The sequence below is a fragment of the Eubalaena glacialis genome, chromosome 10 (genome assembly GCF_028564815.1).
Source record: "Eubalaena glacialis isolate mEubGla1 chromosome 10, mEubGla1.1.hap2.+ XY, whole genome shotgun sequence".
Taxonomy (NCBI): Eukaryota; Metazoa; Chordata; class Mammalia; order Artiodactyla; family Balaenidae; genus Eubalaena; species Eubalaena glacialis.
In genome coordinates, this window is record NC_083725.1 from 108706083 (window position 1) to 108719978 (window position 13896).

Genomic DNA, 13896 nt, shown 5'->3' on the forward strand with positions numbered 1-13896 from the left:
ATCAACTGATAGGAGTTGTGACGGGACCTAAATATACAACACCAAACCCAACCCTCTCCATCATGACAGTGCCATGTTGGCTAGAGATCACTGGTTTCCACTGATCCAATTAAAAAGAGACTTCAAATTTAAGATGAGTACTTTTAAAGGCTAAAAATGTACCCACCTCGGCTCAGGCCATCAGGTCCCCTCAATATCCGGCATTCTTCGATCTGTCCGAATGAAGAGAACATGACTCGGATGTCATTTTCAGTGCACTTCTTAGAAATCATACCAATAAACAGCTTCCTGTCTTCCACTGCTAAGACAGTAAAAAACAAAAGGCTTGAACATTACTACTACAAGAGGTAGTGCAGCACAGAGCTCTGTGCCTTTATACCAGATTTCACCGATTTTAAGATACACATTTTTTTCCCCATAATTTAGCACTTACTCTTACAATCAATGATATCTTAAAATTATAATTGGAACCATTTAGACGAAATATAGTAGCTTCATGATCTTGTGAAAGTTACTTAACCATTCTGTACCTGTTTCCTCATGTGATTAATAGAGATAACTGAGTTTACCTCAAAGGTAGCTGTAGGTATTAAATGCCAAGCACTCAGCATCTTGCCTAGCACTTGGCAAAGTTTGCTCTCATTAGCAATATTATTGTACCAAAGAAGGACGAGGTTTTATACTGAATTGACATGACAAGAGAAACAGAACACACATCTCAGTGAATGTAACTGTCCACTTTCATTTTCTGGTTATTCTCTTGAGGACTAAGTTTTCCCTCCTAATTTGTTCAGTTCCCCATTTCACTCCAGTTCATAAGAAATTGCGTTGATCAAAGGCATTCCAGTTCACTCTAAAATGTTCTTATAATATTTCCCTGTCAACTCTATCTGACTTATTTGCCATACTTATTTTAAAGAAGAGGACAATTTAGATGACAGATTATTTACAGCACTGATTCACTACCTTGCACCATACACAAAAATTAACTCAAAATGCATTAATTCCGAGTAACTAATGGATTAACTGAATCTAAGACCTGAAACCATAAGGCTTGGTAAGCTCCTTCGTATGGGTCTTGGCGATGATTTTTTGGATTTGACACCAAAAGCAAAGGCAACAAAAGCAAAAAATAAACAAGTGGGGCTATATCAAACTAAAAAGCTTCTGCACAGCAAAAAACAAACAAAAAACCGTCAACAAAATAAAAAGGCAACCTACTGAATAGGAGAAAGTATTTGCAAATCATGTGTCTGATAAGGAGTTAATATCTAAAATGTATAAAGAACTTGCAGAACTCAACAGTGAAAGAAAAACAACTTGATTAAAAAATGGGCAGTGGATCTAAAAAGACATTTTTCCAAAGAAGACATACAGATGACCAACAGGGACATAAAAGATGCTCAATATCACTAATCAATGCACTGATCATCTGCATTGTAGGGAAATGCAAATCAAAACCACGAGATATCATCTCACCTGTTAGAATGGTTATTATCAAAAAGACAACAAAGAACAAGTGTTGGTGAGGATGTGGAGAAGAGGGAAGCCTTGGGCACTGCTGGTGGGACTATATGGTGCAGCCACTGTGCAAAACAGTATAGACGTTCTTCAAAACATTAAAGTTAGTACTACCATATGACCCAGCAAGTCCACTCCTGGATATTTATCTGATGAACACGAAAACACTTACTTGAAAAGACCTATGCACCCCCATGTTTACTGCAGCATTATTTACAACAGCAAAGATATAGAAGCAACCTAAGTATCCATCAATAGATGAATGGATAAAGAAAATGTGGTATTTTACACACACATGAATATTATTCAGCCATAAAAAAAAGAATGAAATCTGGCCATATGTGACAACATGGATGGACCTTGAAGGCATTATGCTAAGTGAATTAAGTCAGACAGAGAAAGATAAATACTGTATTGCTCTCATTTAAATATGGACTCTTAAACAAACAAACAGACAAACAATTGAACTCCGAGATACAGAGAAAAGACTGGTGCTTGTCAGAGGCAAGGGAAAGAAGGTAGGCAAAAAGGGTAAAGGGGGTCAAAAGGCACAAATTTCCAGTTTTAAAATAAGTTAAGTCATGGGGACATAAGGTACAGTATGGTGACTACAGTTAATACTGTATTGCATGTTTTTTTAAAAAAATAAACTTATTTATTCATTTATTTTTGGCTGTGTTGGGTCTTCATTGCTGCGCACGGGCTTTCTCTAGTTGTGGCAAGCGGGGGCTACTCTTCATTGCGGTGTGCGGGCTTCTCATTGTGGTGGCTTCTCTTGTTGAGGAGCACGGGCTACAGGTGCGTGGGCTTTAGTAGTTGTGGCTCGCGGGCTCTAGAGCGCAGGCTCAGTAGTTGTGGCACACGGGCTTAACTGCCCTGTGGCATATGCGGGATCTTCCCGGACCAGGGCTTGAACCCGTGTCCCCTGCATTAGCAGGCGGATTCTTAACCACTGCGCCACCAGGGAAGCCCTGTACTGCATGTTTAAAAGTTGCTAAGAAAGTAGATCTTAAAAGTTCTCATCACAAGAAAAAAAATTTTTTGTAACTATTTATGGTGACAGATGTTAACTAGACTTATTGTAGTGTCGTTTCGCAATATATACAAATATTGAACCATTATTTTGTACAACTGAAACTACCATGTCAATTATATCTCAAAAGATTAATTAGAGCACAATGCAATCCAAATGCCATGAGAACAGCAAATACACAAGAAGAAACCTTATAAGGGGAGGGCTTTATATACTTGCTTACCATTGTTCTTCTCACTGTCGGCAGGTTTCATCTGTATAGGATGATGCATCTAAAAAGGAAAACACATGAATATTACTATTGAACACACCAAAGGAATTCAGAAACATAAATGAAGACCCTAAAGGAAATACCAAAACTGACCTTAAGAGTTGTCTCTCAACTCTCGCCTGCCTCATTATCTCCCCTCCACAAAATATCAAAATAGAATGTGAGTCAACAAGTCAAAATTCTCTTGGTTGAAAGAGAACTACTTTCAGCCTATCTTCTTTGAAACATTCCCTTTATGTCCTCCTTTACATCAATTCCTGTGGCAGTCACCCTTTTCCCCAAATGGTTTTCAGTGTGTGCCTGAAATGTATAAGTATGTTCCATATGTCAAAACCACCACAGTTCCACTTACTAGTAGGAGCTTTCTTACCCCTGGGAGGACCTTCATGTTGTGAAGAGCATTCTGAGCTTCTAATGCAGCTTTTCGGGTGTAAAATGTAACAAAACAGCACCCTGCAACAAACAACATTTCAGGAAATCAAACCAGTCCTTTGAAAGCAGATAATTCCTAGAGCACTCCCTCCTCCAGGTATATATTGAAAATTAAAAGAGAGGGCTGGGTTTATTAAAATTGGGGGAGGGGGGTGGGGGGTGGAGGGAGGGAGATGGAGAAAACCTAGCGGGGGGAAGAAAAAGATTTTCTATCATTTTCTTCATTACTATAGTCTCCTGGTTTTATTAAAATTCTTCTTTAACTGCTCTTATAACTTCTTTGGGAAAGATGACTTTCCTTACAAAGGTCACGTCACCATGCCATTCAACCTGCCCTACTTGGAGCACCAGGTAGTGTGCTGGGCAAGAAGACTCAGCTACAAACCAGACAGACAGAGGCCTTGCACTCTTGCAGCCTGTAGTCTACAAATCGTTCTTTCAAAGAACAAGCCTTACACTGTAGCCAATTTCTACCATATGCCTCAAACATAATTATCATTTATTAAGTTATAAAATGACTTAAGAGCAAGGACCTCAATATCTTTTTTTGGACTCTTGGTTTTCATCAAATATCATCACATGTCTAACAGCACACGGCACTTGACTGAGGAGATCTGGAGATTTTGTGCTCTGTATCTTTACTGGGGATCGGAGGGGGGAAGTATGTCTTGTAAATCTTGGGTCCATAGTCCCGTAAGATATGGTACAGATTTCTTTCAAAATCACCCTGCAATTAAGATTTTAAATTACTGCATATTATATTGACAATCATTTTCAGGAACTATAATACTTTATATTCTTGGTTAACTATGCTACAAAGAGAAAATAATTCTTCAGCTTCTAGGTCCTCTGCTATTAAGCTGGTTTCAAACATAAAATCATGCTTGCGTACATCTGCACTGTAGAACAGCTTTCACAGAAAATTACTCTGAAATGGGTCATTTGGGAAAACAAATGTATGTCTATGTGGTATGGGGCAAAGCTAACACCTTATCTACTATCAGGCCTATAAAACTTCCACTCTGCTGGGTATTTCTGGAAGCAGCTTGCCTTTCTTCTCCTGTTCATTTTGTAGGCTACAACAGGTCACCTACAAACAAGTTGCTCCTAGTTGCTAAGCCATCCCAGAAGGCCTCTGTAACACTAACAGAAACCCACGGGTACCTGGACAGTCTTTCTCTTTCCACTTACTCTAGCCAAAATACTAAAGAAAACCTATGTGGTTGGTTTACCTCAACTTTATTTTTGTCATTCCACTCCCAAGATCAAATGAGACACTCACATGAGTCTGTCTCTTGAATTTACAGATCTCAGAAAGGACTGCCTAAGATCCAATTTACAAATTATCCTCATGATGTCACCTTAAGTTTTTACTTTTAAGCCATTAAACGTGTTTGGACTCGGAGATATAGCTACAACAAAATGACAGGGTTTTTTTCCCCCCTGTATGACCACAAGAGCATTCTGGCAATGAGAGAGAGCATGCACATGATTAAAAATACATATAAAAGTCAAAGCCCTTACCTTTGCTCTGAGGAGGGTTTTGGCTCCTATCCCTTAGGACGTTGATTTCGTAGACAGCACCATACTGTTCAAACAGTTCCCTCAAATCCTTCTCTGACCAGGTCCTTGGAACCTGGCCCACAAACATCTTGATAGCATCAAGATCCGGTTGGTCTGGGTGGTCCAGGGTGCCGTTCATTTTCTTTGAGCTGCGTAAAATAAAATAAAACTTCTATTATGTATTCATGTTGCTTCCTAGAGAATCTTCTTTTCTTTAAAGGTCTCAACTACTTCCTGATAAAGTAGGGGAAAAAAATTCTACTTCCTTTCACTACTTCCATTCAATTTACCAGAGTTCCCTGGTCCTCCCTCACTACGCCACCCCTTCCATTAGATTCCCAAACTAAAGTCACCATTCTGATTAGGACACCCTGGGCTTTAACTAAGGAATTGAGTGTCAGTCACTCCTTGTCTAGCTAGAGAAGTCTCAGAAGAACTTAAGAGGTAAAGTTCCTAAAGCAAGTTTTAATCATTTTTAAGCGTAGCTAATAAAACTTTTAAAAATGTCCATAAAATCACAAAGGACTACTGCTTATGGATAAGCTTCAGGATTCTCAATCTACACGATGATGGGTGAAAAGTTTCTTTCAGTAGATATTAGAGCAGAAGCACATGATTTCCAAGGCCTAAGCTAAGAACTGACTAGAATGTTAGCCTTTGGATGTTGCTGTCTCATGCATAATCCTGATGCTCTTGAGTGAGCCCCCAAATCAAAACAAAGTTTTGCCTCTTAAACTTTCACAAATGACTGTTATATAAACAAAAACAATGATGTCATCATTCTAGGGTTTTTTGTGTCTAAGTTATCCAATTTACTGCTATTTCTCCAAGACTGTACCAGTTAATTCCCTTACCAACTGTAACCATTATAATGTCCACAAATTCCTCCAATCCCATCACATCAAACCTGTAACACTCCTACTTAAATATCTTCATTCCTACCCCTGCCACTGCCAAGAACCATGGGGAACTCCTGCACTGTAAATGTTTCCACTCAGAATGAATCAAAGTCCTTCTCCTACCACCTTTCATTATCTTATTCTTAGCATGTATCCAAACCAATAACTTAAATTCCAAATAGTTAGCATGTTTAACTTTTGTTAGTGTTTGCTAAATCCAGACATCACATCATCATGTTCAAATGTGCCATGTTCTAATATTCAATCCCAAATAAAATGCCACTTTTCTTTAAAGGAAAAACAACAGTTTTTTCACCACTGCTATCCTTTGAATAGTATTTGAAGATCCTTCAGAATGCTGAATCCAGTAGTTCAACCTCTGTTAAATTCCTAAATCTCTTGTAACTGAATACAGGGCTATTCTCATGTCACCTGTGCTGAATCTAGCACTAACTAAACATCAAAAGCTTTAAGACAAATGTCATACAGATCAACCCTTGCTGCTACGTCTGTGAAGGTTCCCCATACTCTTTCAGGTTAACTGGTCAATTTCATCAGGACTCAAATAGTACTAAATTTCCAACTTCACTGTAGTATTTAACACATTTTAGCATAATCTGGCTCTGTCTACCTCTCCCAACAAGACTGAGAGCTCCTTGAAGGCAGAAACTGTTTTATTTCCTATTCATTCTTATAGCCACACCTGGTATGGTGCCTGATTCAAAGTAATTACTCAGATGTGGGATGGGAAGAACTTCTTGTTCTCAACAATTCCCCCATTTAAGCAACTAACCTTTATAAAAATGAATGCTGTGCACAAAGAGGGCTCACAAATTAAAGAGCAGATATTATCTCCTATGACTGTTTGACTGTTACAAGATGAACCTACTCTTTTTTCCTTTTTAAGTATTTTGGAATACATTGTTTTATTAGTTTTCCTTTATTAATTTAAAACCATATATGGTAAGTTGTTGCACAAATATAATATAGCTGCTTCTAGAAGCCTAATCCCAACATTCTAACAGAAATCATTCTACCATGAATTTTTTTTAAAAAGTCCTATGACTAGTGAAAAAATGGGTGTCACTCCCTACAACCCATTCCCAACAACTTTAATTACCAGTTTTAGTATTTTATTAAAATGTCACTAAGTTTAATCACATTTCTATTCTAGGGAGGGTTAACACAGAACCCAAATAAATGGTGCATAGAATGTTTTGACTATAAAGGAAGCAGACAGTTATTTCTGAAAAGAGGCAGGAGTTTATTAGTTTGTATTACATTGGAGGCAACCGCGCTCAATTTGTCCCTTCCTTCTGTATTCGTGTGCCGTTTCTAAACTAAATATATCACTGTTTAGTGCAAAAGTATATAAACACAGTCAGTATATGTGAATTGTGATTTACCCAAAAGTTCAGTGGAGACTCAGCATTCCAGACAAGTGCCTTTCCTTTCTCTCTTTACTCTCCAAATCCCTCTCCATTTCTTCATGTCCACCTACTCCATGAATCATCCCTTCCCGCTGTGTATACCAATTCAAGAGCCAGAAGAATCCCCCAAGGACCAGGGGCAATCTTCAAACTTAACCATTAGAAACTTTTACAGCAATCACACTGCATAATTTTATGTATGTTCTATGGAATATTAAAAAAGATATGCAAAATGCAAGCTTACACCTCATTATTTTGTTTTTGTATGAAATTATCGTATTGTATTTAACAAGCTAGGTGGCGGGAGGGACAGGACATGGTCCTTCACCAGTTTAAGAAGCACTTCTAGAGCACAGCAAATGATCAGGCCAGGCTCAAGATGCAGTGGACATCATACAACTGGAGTTATGCACTGACTTATTTCTTCCTCCAATTAATACTGAGCTCTTATTTATACAGGCCAAGCACTGTGTTAGATGTGGTATATATCAGTGAATAAGGAAAACATGAGGTATTTCTTTGGAGCATATGAAGACACAGTTAGTGCCAATATCAGCTAGAGATAAAAAAAAGAAAAGCAACCACACGTGTACCTATGTATATGTAATAAGCAGTCACAAACTTTCTCATAAACTGTTATTGTGTCTGAAGAGATGAGCAACAATGCTCTTCCATTCTGAACCTTCCACACATACTCCCAGTATGCATGTTGTCCTTAAAAGTAACCACTGCATAAAAGAGTCACCTGGGGACAAGACTCCCAGTGTGATACGCCAAGGATCCCACAACATCCGGGTATGGCATTCAGTCTACATATCACTGAATACATTCTCAAATTTGTGCCTTACCTCCCCATTGATGGAGAGCTCCTCAGAGTCACTGATCATAAATTATATATATTTATTATGTTCACTCAAGAACCAATGAATTCAGCAGCCCCTGGAGAAGTATCTATACTGTCCCTGTCATTCCTAAGGGACAAGTCTGTGGAAATTCTTATCTTCTGTGGAAGTACTGCCAGTACTTCAGTGAAGTATTAACCTGGGAGTAGGATGGAAGAGAGGAAAAGCATGGCCTGCAGCAATGAGGGAAGAAGGGAGATGAGAAGGCAGCAAGTATTTTAGGGGAGAGGCATGACACCAACCCACTTCTTTTTATGTTTCTGACCCAGCAACTGGCGAATCATTAAGAATGAGAAACTATGAGAGATCAGGACCAGAGGGTGCCTTGTCTACCTGATTCTCGATGGAACATGCCATAGGAAAATGAAACAACCAGTTTGGAAGAGACAGGGGAGGGAAAACAAAGAGCTTTATTTTCAAAGCACACTTCCATTCAAAACTCTTAAACCCTCTCTTCTCTTTCTCCTATCAAAACTTCCCAGCACCAGGCCCAGCTCAGAGGGCAGAGTTAATGTTCTGTCCCACTTCTTTCCCATTCCTTGGCCCCAGATGACTAGACCAGGAGGTGGATCTTAACCCAACAAGCTGATTCACTGGCTGGCTGGAAACCTAAGACTGTGGCCTATGCTTAAAACAGAAAGATAGGCCTGGCTAATCAAGATCCCCTATAGCTGCACTGAGCAACACAATAGCCACTAGCCACAGGTGACTATTTAAATTTAATTTTAAAAATCCAGTTTCTCGATTGCACTAGCCACATATGACCAGTGTCTACTGCATAGGACAGCAGAGACACAAGTTTGTTTGTTTTTTTTTTCTAGCCGCATGGCTTGTGGGGATCTTAAGTTCCCCGACCAGGGACTGAACCCGGGCCCTCGGCAGTGAAAGCCCAGAGTCCTAACCACTGGACCAGCAGGGAATTCCCAGAAGAACATTTTTAACATCACAGAAAGTTCTATTGCACCGGACTGCTCTACAGAATCTAGAACGGGTTAACAGAAACAGGCAGTCAGTGGTGAAGTTGGAAGAGGAAAAGCTGTAACTCGGGACAGCACGGGTTAAGCTGATAAGATGAAAGGGCAGTGGCAAGAGATAATAGGAGTCATGCTACAATATAGACGAAGCTTGAAAACATTATGCTAAGTGAAAGAAGCCAATCACAAAAGGCTACATATTGTGTGATTCTATTTATGTGAAGTGAATAGGCAAATCTATAGACACAGAAAGTAGGTTAGTGGTTGCCTAAGAATGGGGATTAGGGGTAGGGAGAAAGGGAGGGAATGATTACTCATGGGTACAGGGTTTCTTTTGTGGGATGAAAATGCTCTGGGGGGTGTCAAGACAGCCTGGAAGGGCAATGGCAAAGCCAAGCCGTGCTGCAACCAAAATTATCTGGTAGATGAAGAATAGAAGCAGCAGCGCATGCAGACAGAGCAGAACGTGTGCCCTGGGTCAAAAAGATGGAGCTTCTGGGTCTTTCAGCTGTAGAGTTCCTGATTATATTATAGTCCAGCCCACTTGTGTCCTTACAAGAAAACCCTTTCATATATGCTAGCTTGAGTGGTATCTGTTCCTTGCAGTCAGATGGGTTGGCAAATACTACCTTCACATCTGTTTAAAAATCATTTCCAAAACCTTTAATAACTCAGTTTTTTCACTCTCCCCTTCTCATTACTTGTTGACCTCCATTTGCTCATTATACAAACAGAAAAATTTCAAATACTTACCAACCCCTCCACCTCCCCAGCAGGCATAAATACTTGTCGCATCCCAATCTCCAGCCACCACCCACCCCTACCAGGTCCTCTGGCTCACAATGTGCTGTGGAAAAACTGGCACAGAAGAACATCAGAATGAAAAGGACCCAGAAACACTGGCCTAAGTTACTCACTAGACGTTCTCTAGGGGAACAAGACTAGATGCATCTATGCTGGAAGGAAGGAAGGAATTTTAATTTGAATAAAGGGAGATCTTCCTGTTAGTTGAGGTGTTAGGTACTAGAAAAAGCTATCAATAAAGATTTTTAAGTCACCATTCAACGACAGAACAGTAACAACCTGCTTGTGAAGGTTTTCAGCCTTCTTCCCTGAGGAAGAGAGATAACATCTGAAGACCTTATCTCAGTAATCATCTCTAATTATTAAGAAAAAAACCTCACAGGGTTTATCATTCATTCAACTGTACTTCCCAAACTCCTGCTGTGTATCAGATACTACACACTATAGGGGCTATAAAAGCGGACTGAGCAATACCGGCCCTGTAGACAATGGCACTGAACAAGTGGAAGGACACAACTACAATATGCTACAAATGATTTAACAGATTTATAAAAGTTCTGTGAAAAAAGTGGCTAATATGGTTTAACTTATTTGGGGCAGGGGGTGTGTGTGCACAGGGATTTAAGCTGAATGGAGTAAGCAGCTGGAAAAAGTGCTATGTAGCATGGAGGTATGAAAGTCTAAGGGGTGATGAGGAAACGGTAAGGACTCAGAAGGGAGAGAAGAGTGAGATAACATTAGAAAGGTAGGAAAAGGACTTGAGAAAGTTGGGGTGGGGGAGTATAAAAATATTTTTTAAAAATTAGAAAGAGAAAATTGATGAGAATAAAGAGGTTGGAGAGACCCAGGAAATGGCTTTCCATGTTATACTGATAGGGCTGAACTTTATTCCAAGATTTTTAAACAAGGGGTGATTAGATTTGTCTTTTAAAAGACATCTGGCAATAATCTAGAGGATGAATAAAGTGGGGAAATATGCAGATCAGGAGGCTCTTGCACAAACCAGATCCTAAGATTAGGAACCATTCCCGCAATGTTGAGAAATTTGGGCGGCAGGACTCACTACAACTTGGAGATAATCGATAAAGGAGATGAGGAAAAGAAATTATTGATCACTCTTGGATTCTAGTACAGACAGTTTGGGGAATTGTTTTTACATGGGGAGATCTCCAGATGGAGGTATCCAATGGGCAGTATTTAGAACAAAGTCACAGAACTCGAGGGACATCTGGGGGATAGATAAAGATCTGAGAATCAGAGAAGCACATCAGTGCCCCCTTAAGCAATGGGAAAGCTAAGAGGAAAAGGTCTGAGATACAATCCCTAGAGAACACTTATGACCTAGTGTGCAAGCAAAGTAAAAGGAACCAGTGGAAGCTGAAGAGTATTATTTATTACAAATAATAAGTATCTGTAATATCTATTATTATAAATAAGAAAGGGAACTAGGGATCAGGTCCCCCCAGCCCTTCCACAGCTCCTCCAGCAATTTTTCTCTGTTGTAAAGAAATTTTGGAATAGATACATTGCTAGATCATATTCCCAGGCAATATCACTTCAGAGAGAAAACTAATGATTATCAAGCCTACTGCTAAAGTAGTATGAGTGAAAAGAAGGGCTGAGAATCCAAGAAAGAGGTGGCAAGCACACACCATTCTGTAGAACTTTCTTCTTCCCAACTCTGTGGGGTTTGGGTGTGTGGTGCCCATGGGAGTGGGCCAGAGGACTTGCAATAATGAGAAGCGTTGATGGTTAACTGCTTAATGACACCTGAGGCAGCCAGGTCTAGGGGGCAAAAATACAGAGGCTATCATTAAACTTGCATTTTAGGCCCAAGGTTGATACCAACTGTCCTCAGTCAAGTCAGGCATAGCCTCTCTCAACTGGGTTTCTCATCTGTAAAACAGGGGCAATAGTTTATGCCCAATTAACCTCACAAAGCTTCTGTGAAGCTGGATGACTAAAACAAATGCAAAAGCTCTTGGGAAAAAATAATATAACAGTGTACTCCCTGATTACCTGTACTCAGAATGAGCACTGTATTCAGTCCATTAGTTCTCTAACTTAAGTGTACACAAAAACCACATGGGACATTGTTAAAATAGATTCTTGGGCCCATTCTAGCATGAGAATATCTGGGCATGGATCCAGAACCTGCATTTTTATACTCCAGGTGACTTTCACACAGTGGTCCATGATCCAGATTTCATGGGATACTGAATTAGGTCGACCTTGTAAAAGATGAGAAACAGGCTGAGGAAAAATGCTGTATCTAAGGATTGAACACTAGGCAGTTGCAACGCATAGAGAGAAAGTGTTACAGTGAAAGATAATTTGAGCCACAAAGTCCTATTTCTAGGGACCATATATCTGGTACATGGGAATATTTTTATTATGTATTAAGTCTTTATGATGGATTCATTGTGATTTCACCTGTAATCTACTGATAAAGTTTTATTTTAGCAGTAAAGAGAACTCTCATAAAAAGACACATCTAAATTACCATTATTTTGGAGACTATAGAGAAGGCATAGGATCCATCCCAAATCAGCAAGCCACCTAACTTTGAGCCCCCCCCCACCAAACTATTCCACAAAGAACTGTTGAGAATCTGCTATTACAACACCTGTTACACCTAACCCCAGGGCAGACTGATTTGCACATGGAGGCCTAATCTCAAAGACTTGCACTACTGTTATCTAGGGAGTAGTCTACCATTTAATATTCTTGGCTTTGAATAACCTAAGGCTCTTTTACTTAGGTTCCAAGGTACTATGAAGCCTGGTTAAAGAAACTGAAATCAAGAGTTAGAAGTGTGTTCTTTTCTACAAAGCCCAGAATTCAGGCCCCCTATAGGTATAACTCAGAGCCAGGTTGGCGTTTTAGCTGCATACAATGGCAGTGTCACTTCTTGAACCCTAGTACTGCAAACTGATTAGGTTTCTCATTTCCACATTCAAAATTTATTAAGGCAAATTCCCAATCAAGATTAATCCAGTTTGCCCCCCTTTGGGGGGGGCACAAATGATGTCCCCATAATCATGTATTGTGTTGCATTTTCAATTAGATTGGGGGGTGTGGAAATCAAGGCTCAGGACTAGTTTACATGTCAATACAGCGTCCTGTATATACTACTAAATACACCCTAGCTACCAGTCCTCTGTGATAGGAGTCTAAGAATTTGATCATTAAAAATAAACAAACATACAAATAAATAGCTTCCCAAAACATTATCTGAAATTGTATACCCAACCCAAAGTAATAAAACTATGGTTTAAAAAAATACCTTGGAATCTATCAGATGGGAAAACTACAGCTTAAAGGGACTGGAGCCAGCACACTTGAGCTGATGTTGCTGGTCATATATCAAATGCATCCTTATGTACAAAACTTTTATAGCTAGAGGAAATCAGCAATAATGAGAGAGAATCAGACTACAATAGAAAATAACAATAGTGTGGACTTTGGCTTCCTCACCCAATTTTTTCTTCCCTCTCTTAAGGAAAGGGACCAGTTTTATCAAATAACAAAGAAAACAGCCCAGTTCCTCTACTTATGATAAAAATGAGACAACAAAAATACTTACACGGGACTGGAATTCAAAGAGCAATGATCCACCATCATTTCTGGAAGGAAATCCAACTTAAACGCAGCCATCACCTCACTCTCCCCTTCAGAAGCCAATGTTATTAACTTGCTGCACTTGTCTGATCCACAAATACACACAGCTTTAGCTTCCTGGGCCCCACAAAAAACACAAAGTGGAAACAGGAGCTCAGGGAAACCAGCAATAAGTGCCACAGAAACAGGCAGGACTGGGGAAGGGGAAGGGAGTATTGGATTAAAAGGGGGATGTGACCATGTGAAGGGAGGCTCAGCCCAGCACACAATGAAAGTGCTGATGCGCCAGGCTTGTTTTGTGTGATTTTCCCTGGCGAAGCAGTACTAAGTGCACTGTCAGATAAATAGAGTGTCAGATCCATGAAGATAGCAGTGGCTAACAGAGCAGAAGAAACACAAGCTTGTTTCACACCTTCCAAACTCCTCCCTGAGAATCAGTTTTTGAG

The 13896-nt window shown here is 39.7% G+C and overlaps 1 protein-coding gene across 14 annotated transcripts in view; it reads right to left on the reverse strand.

Moving 5' to 3' along the window:
* The window catches only part of CELF1 (CUGBP Elav-like family member 1), a 68550-nt gene that overhangs the window by 14199 nt on the left and 40455 nt on the right, over positions 1-13896 (reverse strand). For 8 of the 14 annotated variants that reach the window (XM_061201760.1, XM_061201750.1, XM_061201756.1 and 5 more), the window contains exons 2-6: positions 13416-13567; positions 4782-4969; positions 3196-3278; positions 2778-2826; positions 167-301 (exon numbers count right to left, since the gene is read on the reverse strand). In XM_061201760.1, the coding sequence (XP_061057743.1) occupies positions 167-301; positions 2778-2826; positions 3196-3278; positions 4782-4969; positions 13416-13486 (526 nt within the window). In that variant the 5' untranslated portion in view covers positions 13487-13567. The remainder of the gene's footprint in view (positions 1-166; positions 302-2777; positions 2827-3195; positions 3279-4781; positions 4970-13415; positions 13568-13896) is intronic. The other 6 variants (XM_061201758.1, XM_061201757.1, XM_061201754.1 and 3 more) reach the window with 2 other exon arrangements.